At 39.2% G+C, this 17,237-nt stretch overlaps 1 protein-coding gene across 2 annotated transcripts in view; it reads left to right on the top strand.

Annotated features, from left to right (window-relative positions):
* Nucleotides 1–15,976, top strand: part of LOC124275481 — a 59,345-nt gene extending 43,369 nt beyond the window's left edge. Inside the window, exons 1-3 of one of the 2 annotated variants that reach the window (XM_046711057.1) lie at nucleotides 7,489–8,411; nucleotides 12,309–12,729; nucleotides 14,866–15,976. In XM_046711057.1, the coding sequence (XP_046567013.1) occupies nucleotides 12,616–12,729; nucleotides 14,866–15,819 (1,068 nt within the window). In that variant the 5' untranslated portion in view covers nucleotides 7,489–8,411; nucleotides 12,309–12,615 and the 3' untranslated portion in view covers nucleotides 15,820–15,976. Of the gene's footprint in view, nucleotides 1–7,488; nucleotides 8,412–12,308; nucleotides 12,730–14,865 lie in introns of those variants that run through there. The other variant, XM_046711058.1, reaches the window with a different exon arrangement.
* Nucleotides 15,977–17,237: the final 1,261 nt, after the last annotated feature.

Here is a 17,237-nt window from a genome sequence, read left to right as displayed (position 1 = left end):
TGATAAGTCACATGATTAAGTAAATATTTTCCTCTTGGCCACAGCTCTATTATGAAACATTCAATGTTTCGGTGTTCATGCTTGAATTGGGTGTAATTGTTACTGCAGATATTTGCTATACCTGTCACATTGTTTATGCACGTGGGTGTACTGCAGGGTGATCGTTTATGCATTATGGTTTTGAGCAAAAAACACCAACTAATTATATAATCAAAATACAAAGTTCAGAGTGATATATTGACAAAGAATGAATTAATAAATGGACATAGGGTTATATTTCCTTGCATATACCGTATGTATACATGGTATGTAGTCCTGGTTAGTTCATACAGAGAGTCCACACAGCGGTAGACCTAATTATTCGGGTATCATACTTACAGTAACATCCGATAACATCTTGGTCTGCCGCCCTCCTTTGTGTTATCTCTATCGTGACAGGGGACGTGATTGAGATGACTTGGCAATATCAGTGTCTAATGATTCAGCAAAGGCAAACAAACTATAAGTATTTCCACAAGTACTAAATATACTTATGTTGTCACTGTGGCAAATTAAAATTTCACAATTACGTCCGTGTACTTATGACATATTCATACAGTACATTTAAAAAAGAGAAGAATGAAACATTCAGTGATAATGGTATGTTCATATGACTCGAATGATCATTTCATTCATACCTATTGCCCAACCCGTGTTTGTTGAAGCGTTTTTTGACAGGCTACTCTCCAGTTTTGACATAATTTGTTTACACGAAGTGCAGAAAGACATATTTCACACAATGGCATATTGTACTGTCTGAAATTCCTTATGAATACCTCATGTATGATTTGTATAAATTCAAAGTAAATTAGGCCCTCGACAGAAATATGTTTTCCAAATATTTCATAGTAAAGTCAAATGTCCAAAAAAGTTTGCACTTTGCAAGCAATTACAACTTTACGCATAAAGTGATATGTAGATCATTTTTGACATGTCAAATTCATAATGAATTTGCCCCCGGCTTTTAAAGTTGCATTTCTAAACTACTGAAAGCAGCGGTGGTACATTTTTATTGAATTTCTCTAGACCCTGATATGGGTCAGTGTTTAATGACGTGTAAAAGGCATTTTTCCGACTGTGTTGGTGACGTTCTATCACATCCCGTTTGTAAGGTTTTTGAAAGATGTGCCTAGGTCCAACTGCTCGAGTGCTTTCCAGCCTTTGGCGTAAAGAGAAGTGTCGCGACAAATGTTGATTTAGTTATCCAACCCCTGAAACATATTCATGACACAAGTGTTAAGAGAAACCTCTTTTCGATCGTTTTAACCTCTGTGATAGCACATATGAAATTGGAAGACAAATGCTTTCACGCTGATTGCACAAGCATAAACGAAGCATCTCGTCTAACCATGCCTACCTATTTTAGAAGTCAAGAGGCACATTAAGTACACTGTGCTTGGATCATCTAGGGGTTATGACTTTGCCTTAAATAGTCCCCTGTTTCTGTTCTTATCAAGCTTAATAACAAGACATGCTTGTGCTCGTCATGAAGGTGAGAACTGAGGTGCCGTCCAAAGCTGTATGTGGTAACAACAATATTGTCACGATCATTTATTCATGGCCATGGCGTCTAAGATTTATGATCTTCGACAAATTGCATGGAATACTCTTTACCTTATTTGTGTAAGGAAACCCTGGAGAATGCTACCATTAACGCATTTTTTGATACCCAATATGTCTTCAATGAAGGATTTATTTGTGTTTTATGCTTAGATTTCAATGGCCACTTTGTGAACAATGCGGTCTGAAAATGATATATGGCTTGAAGTTGGCATTGTGATTGTTATTGTTTATATATTTAGGATGCCTTAAGCATATTATATTCGTATAAAACACCTTTTTTGTTCCTCCGATTCATGTCAGTTGGTATAGGTTAGATGTCGTTAATATGACATTCATGTGTTTAGAGTTGTATATATGTTAAACATGTGTCCGAGTCAATGCAGGCCCTTTGCTAACACAATGGTAGTGACAAGCAATGGCCTTACATGGTATATCTCGTGAGCAGGGAGCACTCCATGAACCAATCTACATATGATTTAAAACACATCACATGTGAGAAGTCGTCAGTGTATCAAAGGACAGATAAAAAACTCTCAAGCACAACATATTCCCAATGTCAGACCAAGACCATTATGTTTTAAACACAAAAGAGTTTGCCAATACGGTTTATGAACTGCACATTAACTACATGTGTAGGCCTGGTATAAGGGTATATCCAACCAAGATGTATGTACATGTCTTTCCCATGTTGTACATAGCCCTCATAGCATGTTATCAGCAGTAATTGATAGACAATTCTCTGTTGATAGCCCTAACGCTTGTGTTGTATTGCCAGAAGACCAGTGTCATTATCAACTGAGTGATTGCATTTAGCGGTGTCTCGCTTCAACTCCATTCCTCGGTGTTGTGAACAGGGGGAGATATACTGGACAGATAGTGTATACTATTGTTGACTCTAGGGCCGAGGCCTTGTCTGGACACTGTTTACCTGATGTTGGGTCAGTATGCTGTTTTTCGTATATATGTGGTACAAAATATCATATTTGTGATAGACTTTTATGTGTGTAGATATACGGTCAGGAGGTATGTGGTCAAGAAGCCTTTTGACCTTGTTAGCGTCCACTTCAATGTTTGAAGGTTGGATTAAGTATGCTTTCAGTGTCGAGTTATTTCATGCCTGGTTAGGTTTTCATGCTGCCCGTCAACTCGTATGTGACCTCGATTGGCTGACAGTGTGTACTGATGTTTACTATGAAGTCAAATGTAATCAATACCTAGTTATAGATATAAAACAGCTGAGCGTTCTGTGGGATACATCGTGACGTCAAGTGGGGGTTTGAAGATGTCACCAATGAAATTTGTAACCTGGAGGTGAAAGTGCCCCCTTGTTTAAAATGTATTTTAGGTGGCGTTGGGAAACAATTATATCAATTGCTCTTCAGCCCACACATTCCATTTTCACTAACAAACTTGTCTTTTTTCGGGAAACGCTAACTATCCCCATAACGCCTATTTGGCTTCTGAGCCAAACACCATTGCCCTGTTTGGAAACACTATAGTCCCGTTTCACAGTTTAGATAGAAACAAATACTCCGGTATGAGGGCGGAATGCAGATACGTATTAGTGTGATGATGATGATGGTGGTGGTGATGATGATGATGATGATGAGTGAGTGAGTGAGTGAGTGAGTGAGTTAGTGAGTTCAGTTTTACGCTGCACTCAGCAATATTCCAGCTATATGGCGGTGGTCTGTAAATAATCGAGTCTGGACCATACAATCCAGGGATCAACAGCATGAGCATCGATCTACGCAATTGGGAACCGATGACATGTGTCAACCAAGTCAGCGAGCCTGACTACCCGATCCCGTTAGTCGCTTCTTACGACAAGCATGGGTTACTGAAGGCACATTCTAACCCGGACCTTCAAGTGATGATGATGATGATGATGATGATGATGATGATGATGATGATGATGTGATAAACTGTTGATTCTGTATTATGATGACGAGGACTATTCTTCTGTCACTACGCGATACAGCAGTGCACCTTAAAAGGCTAATCTGTATGTGTCATGGGGGCGGTGGGGTAGCCTAATGGTTAAAGCGTTGGCTCGTCACGCCGAAGACCCGGGTTCGAATCCCCACATGGGCACAATGTGTGAAGCCCATTTCTGGTGTCCCCCCGCCGTGATGTTGCTGGAATATTGCTAAAAGCGGCGTAAAACCAAACTCAGTCAGTCAGTCAGTATGTGTCATGGGGCGGACAATAATGAATTATTTAGGAACAGTGTATGGCAACAAAATAAACATGTTATGTTAACGGTAACAACGTGTGTTGGTGAGCGATGAACTTGTAGGCATGCCATAACAATATATCATACCACAACGTAACATTATGTCACAATCTTTGACCGTACCTGTCACGTAGATTGCTGTTACTGAGTCTCTCTACAAACCGCGTGCAATAATATATTTCAGCCGGTATCCATTCTGTCTCTCTCTATAAGTACCCGTCTCCCGCACCCTCCCGACCTAAGTCCGGTGACGGTCAAGTCAACATTTACTATGAGAGGCAGTATTTATAGCATAAATATGTCTTTTGAGAAGCAGAATCCATCTCTTCTAAATAGCCTCAGTCAATGATATCTTGAAAGCAATTACTCGAGATAGCGTACTATGCTGTACCAATGCTGTAACAGAGAAGGCTCAATATTGAATTATATGTCAGTATCACGGTTCAATTAGTAAAGTATGTTATTGAAGCTGGATCATGTCAAAGCATGACACACACATTGAGCTATATCGAAATACTTGTCGCTGGTTACGTTCGTATCTTGGATGGGAGCGGTAACATGATTAGTGCAGTACAATGTCTATGTTTTAAATAAGATACTGAGTTTTGACGAAGGGCTGTGTTTCAACGTATTGTGAATATGGTTCAGTCTTTTCAATATTAATCCATGATCTATGATAAATGGTTGGTTAGGAATTCGAAACCTTGCGTTCGTCTTCGTAAACATGGAGGAATAATGTGTCTATTAATTCACTGTTTTAATCAGTGGACATAGACAAGATAGTGAGTGAGTGAGTTAAAATTGTAAGTCATATCGGCAGTATTTCAGCCATATTGTGACTATATCAAGTTATTAAAACATGTCAGCGAAGGACAGTAACACAACAAGTTTATCACAGATGTAGATTTAAAAACTAGTAATTAAATTTGAAATAGTTTAACTGTGCAAGACGATACAATATATACAGGCTATAGACTACCAACAACTGAAGGTAGATCACGATACTAGGGATCATGGGGACTTACAGTACCACTGACAAGATAAATTCTGATGGGTGGAACATATATCATGAAGTGTATGCACAGTGTTTATGCAATGTCACATTAATTCACTTACACAATTCACAGGTGTTATGGACTAAGTCAGTTCATTAAGATAAACCCCATTTAATTATCATTTTAGCATTTTCATTGTAAGTCATTTTCACAAACTAAATGATGAGGTGACTTATACTTTTTGGATGATAAGAAGTGGGGTCTGAGTCCTCTCTCTAAGCGCGGTGATTGTGTTCATATCGCTTTCGGATCATAATATGCAGGCGCTGTTGGAGATAGAATTTGGAATGCTGGCTTTAGAACTACTGTTGCAGGGGTCTTGGTTTAAAAGCGGGATTATATATGTATCTATCTAATAGTATCTTTTTTCATCACGTGTTCTTTTAAGAAGTCGTATACACGAGTGGAGAAATCGCTGAGGGTATATTTTATATGATGTCATTTTTATGTTAAGTCAACTTTCAAATATTAATTTTAAACACAATTCAAATCGGGATGACATTTGTATTTTAAAAGCTGGTTCCATTAATCAACTCTGGATTACATAAAAAATCATTTTCCCCTTTTCCCCCTTGAGGTTCATTTTTGGATGCATGAGTGACCAATATGACATCTGATTTCAGTTCTTTAACTGACTTGAAACATATGTTCCTGTGTTTGTTAATTCGACGCTAACCATGCCTTTTCGTGTGTTTGTGACCGGTGTCAGCGTAGTGGCAGGGTATGCTCACAGTTTCTTGAACATCTAATGTTATATCGTCATGCTGAAGACCCGGGTTCGATTCCCCATTGGACACAATGTGTGAAGCCCATTTCTGGTGTCTCCCGCCGTAATATTGCTGGAATATTACTAAAGTGGCGTAAAACTAAACTCACTCACTCACTCTGATGTTATGACATTTTGAAAGTGAGTCATAACTATGCTTTATGATACAGTCGAAATCCTATAGTTGATTAATAACATAGAGACTGTTTAGTGGCTGTTATTTGAGAGTTTGGGGCACACTAAGACATAACCTGTATACTTAGAAGTGTACTTATACTTTTGGTCAGGGTGATAGGTCATTAAAGTACAGTATTATATCAGACTCCCAATTTGTACGTACAGCTGCACCGGTCCACACATTGTGCTCAGGGACTGGTGTGAATTAAATGCCAATGTCCAGATCAAGCAAAGACAAGCGAAGGCCACAGTTCAGCTATTATGGCATTTCAAATAAAGTAGGAAGCTTTAACATGGGATCTCTCATGCTGACCCTCGGTCGTTACCAGACATTGATTGACAGAAAGTTACAAGGGAAACGGTCTCTTAATCCACTGTAAGTCCTGAAACATTCGCGGAGAGACTCGACTTTCCATTGGAGACGTTCGTTTAACAAACTGGGTTTGACTATTAGTGATCGCATGTAATTTGGGCACAGAGCGTGGGTGGAATTAATTGACTTACAAGCTGTTGCTATTTTCTGCTCATTATCACAAACATGTTGTAGCGATACGATTGTCGGGTCATCATGACGACCTTGATATCTATATCCACGGCGTGACATGACGGTGACGTAATTCCTTTTGAGAAACATTTGTTTGACGTTAGATTGCCCGACGATAACGTATTTTAACGAGAGCATACGTTCGTTGTCTTTCGTCTTAATTCTGAATCTAACTTGATGACTCTCTTCGAAGTTATTTGCACGAAGATATTTACATCGTATCTTTTATAATAACGGAACAAAATTGTCTTTTTTAATATTTTAAATCTGATTTGGCCTTTCCTATTCAAATACGTGTTTCCCTTTTAACAAATGTCAACTAGGGTTTTTTAACCTTGCTATAAGATTATAAACGTCTAGTAAGGAGTATCTCGAAGATTTCTTAATAGCGTTTGTGGCTAACGACGACCTTGATCCCATGTTAATATTCCCCAATGGGTGTGTTTGGTCGGGACACATGGTGAGCGGGTGGTATGTTGAAAAAGATGTCCAATGGCATCCTTTCTTTGAAAAAATGAATAAAAAAATAATTACATGCTTCAAGCTGAAGGAAGTGATATTACAAAGTCAGAATTGAATTGAACTACACAAGCGTAGTGATGAAAATGAGAAAACGAGGGGAGATAACTCTAAGTATCCTAATTCGATAAGAAATGTTAATAACTTGAATACGCGCTCACCACGCCGAGGGCCCCTCTTGAAAGAGGTTGTCGTATACTTGGTAGTAATATAAGAACGTAAGTGTCACATTAGTTTGAAAATATGATTGTTGGCGTCATAATACACATTTACACTGTTAAGTAAAGGGACAAAACATTTCGTATAATGGCGCGTCTCTGCTGGTCTTTACGAGAACAAAAACACGCTGGTTAAACACTATCTCTTTGCCTGTCATTTTGATATGAAAGTTATTTGTTGCGTCAGTGAGGTCATCCACCCATGACCACCAACATTACACACACAGAGAAAACCGCACAGTAGTAACAATTGCGCCAGAACGCAGAATTCAAACCCCTCCGCCCCAGTGAGTGCTCTGGTATGTTAGCAATTCTCAACCATAAGATGTCGCATAGTGGCTTTGCGTTCTCGAACACAGACATTCATACAATTAACATGACAATGGGTGATCCTCGTCTTATCACTGGAGACAAGATTCGCAATACATACACGATAATGCAGACTTTTATAGACTGCGAGCTATGATAGACATTTTGCGGAGTTGAAAGTCAACGAGAGTCGTGTATGGAAGTGGGTAGTTATATAACGTGGAATTAACGCAAGGAGATTGATACGTTGGGACAGACGCATGGAGAAAAGTTTACAAGGATATAAATCTACATGTATACTGAAACAGACATTGGGTGTGGCTTGCTAACAGAGCTGTCCTGATTGCAAACCTTGGTTACCGTATGGGCGGTTTTTCCGAATTATCCTAATGGCGAAGGACCGGGTGGTCAAAGCAGTCTCCATCCCGACATCTGGACTCAATATGTAATTTAAAATGGGTAAGAGCACCCCGGGTACTTGTGGGAGTTTCCAAGCCTTGAATCCATACCCAGTGGGCCTCATCCTAAGCGGAATGGTGGATTTCAGCAACAGTAAATGGAGCAGAACTGACACTATAGGATGATACCTTGTGCCGCTCACGGTCCCTCTACTAAGTCGCACCCCGATTTATACACTGTGGTGTGGATAAGGGAAGTCAGTAGACAGGCTGAGACGATACGCTAAGACAGCACACAGAGCAACGGCCCGAGTTTACCTGGGATTTTTGAATGCAACTTGTGAACGGAGTACCTTCCGAGTGGATTGCATGTGACAGGTGTCTTGTGATGGATTTCATGTTATGTCAATCACCTGGATGTATTATCTTGTTCATTTCATGGATTTATTTGCCGGTTGAGAAATTACTACCGCTGTCACTGACGACAGGGGGATAGCATGCGGGGTACACAGATTTCATTAACGTTGTCGAGTGGGGATTATACGATTGTTTCAAGTGGATTTTAAATGTGTTCCGTGAAGAATAAGGTATGTTTTCGTTTCTGTGTATATTTCTGTCAATTTCATGTCAAGAATATGACAAGTGACATATCCCGTCACGTTGTTTTTCGAGTGTGCGGTTTTATGATGTAAGCTGTGCAGATAGCTGGAGAATTTACATAAATTACCAAGACACTGTTGTCAGTATTCTCAAAGATCATTTGTCATGTATTTTCCATAAATTTGATTGACATGTGTTTGTAAGTAATAGACATCCTACGGTATGTAGTGGTGTATCTCACATGATTTCTGAGGTTAAAAATAGACCTTGTTTACAAATATGTAACATTATGTCAGCATTATATTTACATACATTTGAAAAACAATCCGTAGAGAGTATATAATTATAGACTCTTTGAACTCAAACCTGTTCATGGAAATTCGGTGGTTATTTGATAAGGTATTGACATCTGCTAATTTACGCTGGAGTGTTTAAAAACGTCGTTGTGGATCGCCCACGCCTCCTTAACAAACACGGGAATAGGAGAATAGCTATCCGGGGTATTCGCCATAAACCACACTGAGAATAATCCGATATGCCGAATACCATTGGGTTTTAAAAAAAGTAAAGTATGATTTTCAACTGTTGCCGAATAGACAAATATTTTAGGAAGGGATCCTCACGGAATGAAAATTTGACTGCTAAGTCAAGACATGCCTGTCGAGACGGCTGAGACGAGTATAAAGTTGAACTGTACATATCAACGCAATGGACATGATTCAACCCTGACAGTTTGGCACGTGAGCGGTATTCCACGTGCTGTGCATTAAAGCGACCCAAGCGTTCACACGTTGCTTAACGAGTTGATTTGAGATCAATCAGTTGACTGATTGTCTTGGCATTGTTCATTAAGTGTCCCCAGATTCCCGTCACTTGACATAGTGTTGTTTTAGTGAGGGGTATTAGTAATGAGGCTGATCGTCACATCATTAGTGCTGTTTGTTACTAGCTAAGTAATTACACCAAGACTGGTACATATACTCGTCTCGATAATGGAAGTGCAAAGTTTGTCAAGATCTGTTCCTCTGTGCTGCCTTCAGGTTAGTTTTTTATCTGTAATTCCGCTCGTGCATACTGTTTGAACACAGACCAAGTTGAGTAGCATTATAATATTATGTGAAATTTGAGCAGAATGCAAAACCTTCTAAGTTCACGGACGCTTTGAATGATACACGCATGATGCAGTTTGTACCTAACACCAAATCAACAGAATGACCTTGGGACGAAAAGTATTTTAATCCAGCTAACATATAAACACGGAAAAGGGAAATACCACAAACAGACTATATTTGTTGTAAGTATAAACGCTAGGGATATAAAGTGCTTCATTTTACAATCGTGAACACATATCCATTGTGGTTGATGATTGGGATAAGACGCTTCATGCCAGAGCTGTATTCTACCCTTCGTTACGCAGCGCACGGGATCGGCGATCGCACTGTGTTGGGTCACACGCTCTTCGCCTCTGAAATACCTGCCCCTTTAAATCTGACGAGGCGACGATGTGGAAGTGTCTATTTTCGCTTAACTGCTTGTACTTTGGGATCAATCGTTGACGACATGGGTCGCATTTTCGTCATGGATAGTTGTCATCTTGCACATCAACGTTTATGTTGATCATTATGTTAAATTATATTCATGGCGGCGGGTATTTGGGGTGTTAGATGTAGTAACAGTGATATAAGAAAGCTGACGTATGGGGGTGGGTTTGAGGAGGTGCTTGCTAAATAATCATAGCATATTGACTCTGATAGGAGCGTACATGCTACGAGATGTTTTCTATATACTAACTTGTATAAAAAAACCTTGTATTGGAAATTTAGTTTATTTTGTCTTTAAATTACTGCGGATAAGTAAATAATGAAATGCATTACTGTTTTCCCGCTTAATCTTTTAATACATTTGATATTGTATGGTATATTGTCAGGAATATTCCAAATGGTTCCTTAAGTAGTATGTATGAATCTTGCATATTTGTACAAATGTTGATTTATTCTGCACGAATTATATACTCTCTATGTCAAGTTGATCACCAGTAAGCATGTATACTACGCAAAACAGACATATATGTTAACTATATAACTCGATAACTATCTAAAAGCACCATTTAGTCACAGTTAATGAGAATAATGAAATTGGATCATTTAAAGCTCAAAATGAGCCGCTCAGAAGTAGGTTGTACAACCGACAAACATCACCAGCTAAGAGTTAGCGAAGCGCCGTAAAAGCGTTATTAATAGTCCAAGAAGTAGCTCAGAAACGTTATACAATAAAGAAGAAGTTGCCATCCATATACTCGTCTTATATATTCACCAACTTCTAAATGCCTCTCAAGAATCTAATAGTCCAACATTGACACACTATTCGTCTCATTCGACCTGTAAGAGACTGTTCAATTCAGTCATTATGTTTGTCTTGGAATAGTAATCAACATTGGCGGTGGGGTAGCCTAGTGCTAAAAGCGGTGGCTCGTCACGCCGAAGACCCGGGTTCGAATCCCCACATGGGTACAATGTGTGAAGCCCATTTCTGGTGTCCCCCGCCGTGATGTTGCTGGAATATTGCTAAAAGCGGCGTAAAACCAAACTCAGTCAGTCAGTCAGTAATCAACATTAAGGATGTACATTTGATACTCCAGAAACTACCTTTGTTTATAATTCGTTTTCCAACCCACCCACTCTTTCAGAAAATGTGTCAGGTTTTACACAAGGTATATCGAGACATAAACATTTGTTGTTTCACAAATGAAATAACCGAAACAAAGATTGATTGAATTTAGAAAAATCGTTTAACTTTCTCATCGATTATCCATGTTAGACCAGTTCTGAAGTCAGAGTGACATTTCAATATTCATAATTTCAAATAAATCACAACGTATCTTATCAATGTATCTTATTACATATTGTGAGCAATGTCCCCCCACACAGCAGTATTATCGACAACATATGAATGTATTAAATGAGAGCGTATTTCAATCAGTCATCGATATTTCGCAATCGATTCCCACCAGGTACACAACTTCATGGATATAAACTCTGTTGTTATGTTTTTCCGTTCCTACCCCCATTTTACCATTTCAGTAAAGGTCGGTCACAATACAGTAATTTGCTTTTCATATCGACGTGATGGATAGAAATTACAATATCAATATGTTAAATCGTTCCCTACTGACGAGGTTGATCTACCGAATTAAGCCATTGCGTTACTTCTTCGTAGAGTAAGATTTCTTCGATCGCTGCCGATTTTGTCTGTAAATTGTCTCACTTATGATACTGAACTCTACTCTCAACTCCAAATCCTTGCCTAATAGTGTTATTTGTCGATCAGCTATCAATTGCTTAGCCGAATGTCATTAATGCGATCAAACCGTTTGCTCTATTACGAACTGAGCTATTTATGTTTCGAAATGTCTGATGTAATTTCAAGGGTACCTATATCTGAGGACAGGCCTCTGACAATAGTCAGTTATATTATATGATAGGGTTAAACTACCCTTTCCACTTCTCTACCGCGCCGTATCAACACCGCGACTGATAATAATTCGGGTTTAGAAATCCGACCAGTAATGTACTTCGTTAAGGTGTAGTCTACATCATTTACAGTCAAATCCATGACCATCGGTGCACATTGGTCCAATAGCGTTCTGCGGTTGTCCGAACATTTCAATTTAACACATGCCAGAAGCTGGGCGAATTCACCACCCCGTCTATATATAATAAGTTGATTTGGACATGAAGTAAATTAATTTACTGCACAGTGTCTAGCAGGCTTAGTTTAGTAGTGGGACCAGAAAGGTTCGATCACGTACTGGTTACATTAACACGGCAACGAACATACGCAACACTCCCACACGTCAAAACTGATGGAATCTATTCCTTTTACAGTGATCGGGGCACTGCCATACTTCACCACGAGCACGTGAGTGCAGAGTTGTGAAGCTCCTGCACTGGACACAACGTTCATCGCCGTTGGCACCAATCAAGAATCTTCTCAATCTGAAACACCAGGACTTTCTACTTGTTGTCCGAGGCAAACTTTCAGAGTAGACCAGCGAGTGTGACATTCTAGGGAACTTTCTGACTTATAACTGTTACCATGTTTTTTCCCTGATCGTGATTCGGGAATGGATTTTGCCGACACTGATGCTAGAAGACCACCTCACAAAACACCTTGTGTGTCTTCCTAACTGTCATGAGACGAAGCCCTGAGCCCACCTTCATTGGTTTACTGTCTCACATAATTCCTTCTACTTTTCCTCATGTCCAGTCTGCAAGGAAAGGCAACAGACCGCACGTTTCAAATCAGGTTTGTAAGTTTTCGTCATTGTGATTAGTGACATGAAGACTTTAAACTTGTGTTTGGCTTTATGACTTAAAGATTGAAAAACGTATATTTCTGAAATGTTTTCCAACAATATCACGAAATACTAAGCAAATAAGCAAAACGCCATTTCTATGCATTTGGTCCAGAAGAGTCACTTTTGTTAATGTGATATACCAGTATGTGTGTGATAAAAACATGTAATATACCAGTATGTGTGTGATAAAAACATGTAATACCACACTTTCTAAAACAACTGAACTCGGTACATTGCTTGGCACAAACTAAAGGTGATTCATTTCCTGAACGTTCAGTTAATTAACATTTCTAACAAAAGTCTCTACAATGTATATAGTTGTAAACATGTAAGACGCAAATGACCTTTCCTAAAGCCGGGTTTTCGTATATAAACTCGTGCTATCCATGTCCACGCGAATAAAAAACTGGTTTTATTTCTATCATAACGCTATTCCCCCTTCACTGAATCGTAAAGAAACAGCAACAGTATTTTTCTATTAAATTTTGGCCAAAATCTACCTCTGTATCAAACTGCAGTCATAGAATTCTTTTGAATGCATAAGAATGAATAGGAACAAATAATTCTTGAGAAGTAGAAGTGTCCAAAAGTTTCTGTACGTATAGCGAACCTTCCCTCCTCCCACAGCCCAACAAGTGGTCAGCATCGCTATAGTGTATTCCGATCAATAACGCCCGGGATATTTTTAGATATATCGTCAAACTTGTACAGTTTTGCTGTGCTCAGCAATCTGAGGCTGGCAATATCAAAAGCCTCGATCGGGACTTGAAAAGAAATTTGAAACACTGAGACTTTGAACAAGTTTTCTTGTATGTACGTCATTGTGGATTATGATAACCTTAGAATGGTCTTATGTCTGGTGTTCACAATGAGAGGACACTTTGAGAGCGCTGTTCACTTGTCTTAAATGTTGACTAGAAAGACTTTCTGTGACCGTTGCGTTAACTATGATCCCATGGGTAGGTACGTGTGTCTGTTGCTAGGGTTCAAAACGTCACCCTGGAATAATTTGTCAACATTTCAGGCTTCGAACCTCGGTGGTGTTGTGTCATATGTCTCCAATGCTTTCCACGAACGAATTTGTTTAATGTAGTTTTATATGCGTAAGATGCTAAGGCAATTTTTCATGACTACATTAAAGGTCCATTTGCAATGTTTGCTTATGTATGGTCAAGAAACATTGTGAATGAACTTGCAAACTGGTCAGGTAGAAAACCAAGGCTCTATGTCTGTACAACGTTCGGCTCATGAAGACTCTAGTGATGGGATTCACATAGGGTCGCTAACTAAATCCAATGTGTTCACAGCAGTCCTAGGTATTGTGAGACGTGGACAGTTTAAGCGTAGATATTATAATCGATTTCATCGCGGAATCAAATGAATACGGATATATCATTACACTGGCTGGTGATGGTTTGGAGTACGGAAGTGCCAAGAACCGTCAGGAACTGTACATGTATATCCCCTAGCCAGGAAATGTAACGTTATAATATGATTTGGCAACAACGGAAACGAATTGCTAACTATTAAGTAATAACTGATACACACGCTGTTTATTCGCACTGATTTCAATAATGAGAATATCAGTTTGAACATGTGGTGACATTTGAAGTTATCGCCCCTGATAGATATTCTTGGAGATTGTATTCCAAGTGCAGTTAATCGCCTATCAAGACAAACATCAGCGTTCTAAAACAGTGTAATATTTGATATAGTTTGGCTTATATCATTCAGAATAACCTTAGCATGTGGAGTATTGGCAGGAGGTGTGATAGGCACGAGGACAACGCATAGACACGTATGTGTCGCTGACAATGACGTTGCTAACACTCCCAGTGGTCAATGCCTATATAACAATATTGTTTCATTCGATTAACGTTCAATGTGAACACGAAGGATATGGAAAAGGTTTTTCTAACAAAGGTCCGGCACGTTAAATGTCAATGTTCTTTTGTTGTTATTGCAAACTGCTAAAATATTTCAGAATTTGTTGTTGCAATGGTTTATGAATCATCTGTGCATATTGTAGTTTTTACCGATGTTGTATTATGACATGGCCTTGACATTCTGTTTTTCTGTTCCAGGTTCGTCTTCCAGTAAAGAAGCGTCTTCTTTGTGCCATCGTGTTTCTTTTTCTCCTTGTGAGTTCGTGTGTTGCATACCCAAATCCTAGAATAGAAGCCCCTAAAGGGAAAACGCCCGGAGCTATGTACTATAGGACACCTTATTGCAGACCTTTAACAGATGAACAGCTTCAGAAGAGAATGGGCTCATCTTTTGATGGCTCGAGAATGGGCTCTGATTTAGAGTCTTTAAGACTTGCCAATAGTGCTGACAAAGTCCGGGAGGATGGTTATAGTGATGAAGAGGACTTAGATGAATTTCAAGGAGACGATCCATCTGCTGATATTGACGATGATGTGATTTATGGTGAGAATGAAGACGTTGACGAAGAGGATGAATATATTGAAAATAAACATGAGGATGCTAAGAAACCCAGCTATGAAGATAAAGCACAAGTGTTCAATTACATGAGACGCAAGAGAGGTGTATCGGACGATGAGTTGCCACATCGAGGTCCCCACTTGACAAAAAGGGGCTCGCTAAGCGATTTTGGTACACTTCATCTGAAACTAGCGCTTAGTGGTCGTAGAAACAAAGGACATAGATCTCATGACGCAAGGAGCAGAAAACAATTGAAGAAAGAACTCCGTGATAAAGTGAAAAAATCAAACAAAGACCCTCCATGGGAATGCAAAATGGACCATGAATATAAAAAGATGAAGGAAGGTATTTTCCCTCCTTACGTCACCGACGCAAAGTGTGTCACGGACAAATGCTTTTTTAGAATCTATAACTGTGTCCCTAAAAAATACAAGATTCGTTTATTGATGAGGGACCCGGATAGATGCAACCCTTTACCTCTTACAGGGACAACAAACACCACTTACGAGGAGAAGTGGTACTTCACATACCAGTTTGTAACTGTTGCGTGTAATTGTGAAAGAAGGAAAGCGAAGAAGCGGAAGCGACAATAGTGCATTATTAGTTCTACAGTCTTATCTCCAGTCGACAAACCCAACGTCATGGCTGCTGGGTGCTTGAGTTGAAAAACTGTTCTTTTTTGAGATAATGTAATTCAGCTACCCGTTGTAAATCTTATTTATACAATACATAAAATCGTTTCAAATTGTTTTTCCTGAATGTTTTCTTTCTTTGACATTGTATTGGAGAGATGCGACCGAAGAAGTTAGTGTCAGATGTATATGATATCATGAGATGTTGGTTGTTGGGTAGCCAAGTGGTTAAAGCGTTCGCTCGTCACGCCGAACACCCGGCTTCGATTCCCCACATGGGTACAATGTGTGAAACACATGTTGGTGGCCCCGCCGTGATATTGCTGGAATAATGTTGAGAAACGGCATAAAATTAAACCCATTCACTCTCCAAAGACGGCGACAAATAGATAAACACGTTTTCGGGTTGTTAAGGTGAACACAGTGATTCTTTGTTAAGGATTGACTTTGAAATAACAGTTCTACTGGGAGGCAATGTTTCTGTTCTGAAAATTCATAACCAACACTGTTGAATAATACCGTGTGTCCAAGATATATTTAATTCTGAGAAAAGAAATGGCATACATGGTCTGCATAAATGGTGCATACCAACAATACTCTTTCCGAACAAACCTATTTCTAAATCTAGCATCATGACACATTGCGTGAAGTTGCGTGATTGGATGCAGCGATACAGAATGTATATACTACTCACACTTTGCTAAGGATCATAAAAATTCGCAACTTTACTTAGATTTATAATTTGAAATTGTATCCATTTAAACCTGGATAAATAATGATATGGTAACACATCTTTAGGTAAACAGCCGCTTTAAGCGAACCGTATGCACGTGATACATGGGTAACCATAAAAATGGTTTTCATGGCACCAACCAACCATTTTGCAAATCATGGCACGGGTCACTGACAAGTACACAACGCCTGTAAACAGCAGGTAGGGGATCGACAAGATGCAGTGACATACTGAAAACTTGGATCCATGCTTACAATAGGCTTAGATATTTAAACCAAATTTGACCCCATATCATAGTTATATGTTGAATCAATGATTTGATCCTTAGCAAAGTGTGAATAGTATATTAGTCGGCAGGTGCACCCAACGTCATTGTCGAAGTGAAATTCGATTTGTGATCTGGACATAGATTCCAAATCTCTTCTTGTGATTCATGCAGAGGTACGTGGGCACAGGCATGATAATAGGAGACCAGATAAGAAGGATGCATTCAAATGAACGAGGGCTCGACAGTGGTAATGGTAGTGTCGTATGTTGGATTACGTGTCTGTTGTAATGATATCAGGTATGTTTGTATGGGTATGTTAATGGTCGAGTCATGTTGGTTGTACGCATCTGATATCAGGTATATTGGTACAAGATCAAT

The sequence above is a fragment of the Haliotis rubra genome, unplaced genomic scaffold, assembly GCF_003918875.1.
Source record: "Haliotis rubra isolate DU_JTF1 unplaced genomic scaffold, ASM391887v1 Scf2, whole genome shotgun sequence".
Classification (NCBI taxonomy): Eukaryota; Metazoa; Mollusca; class Gastropoda; order Lepetellida; family Haliotidae; genus Haliotis; species Haliotis rubra.
Note: the sequence above shows the minus strand (reverse complement) of the source record. Positions and strands in the feature narration are given on the sequence as shown.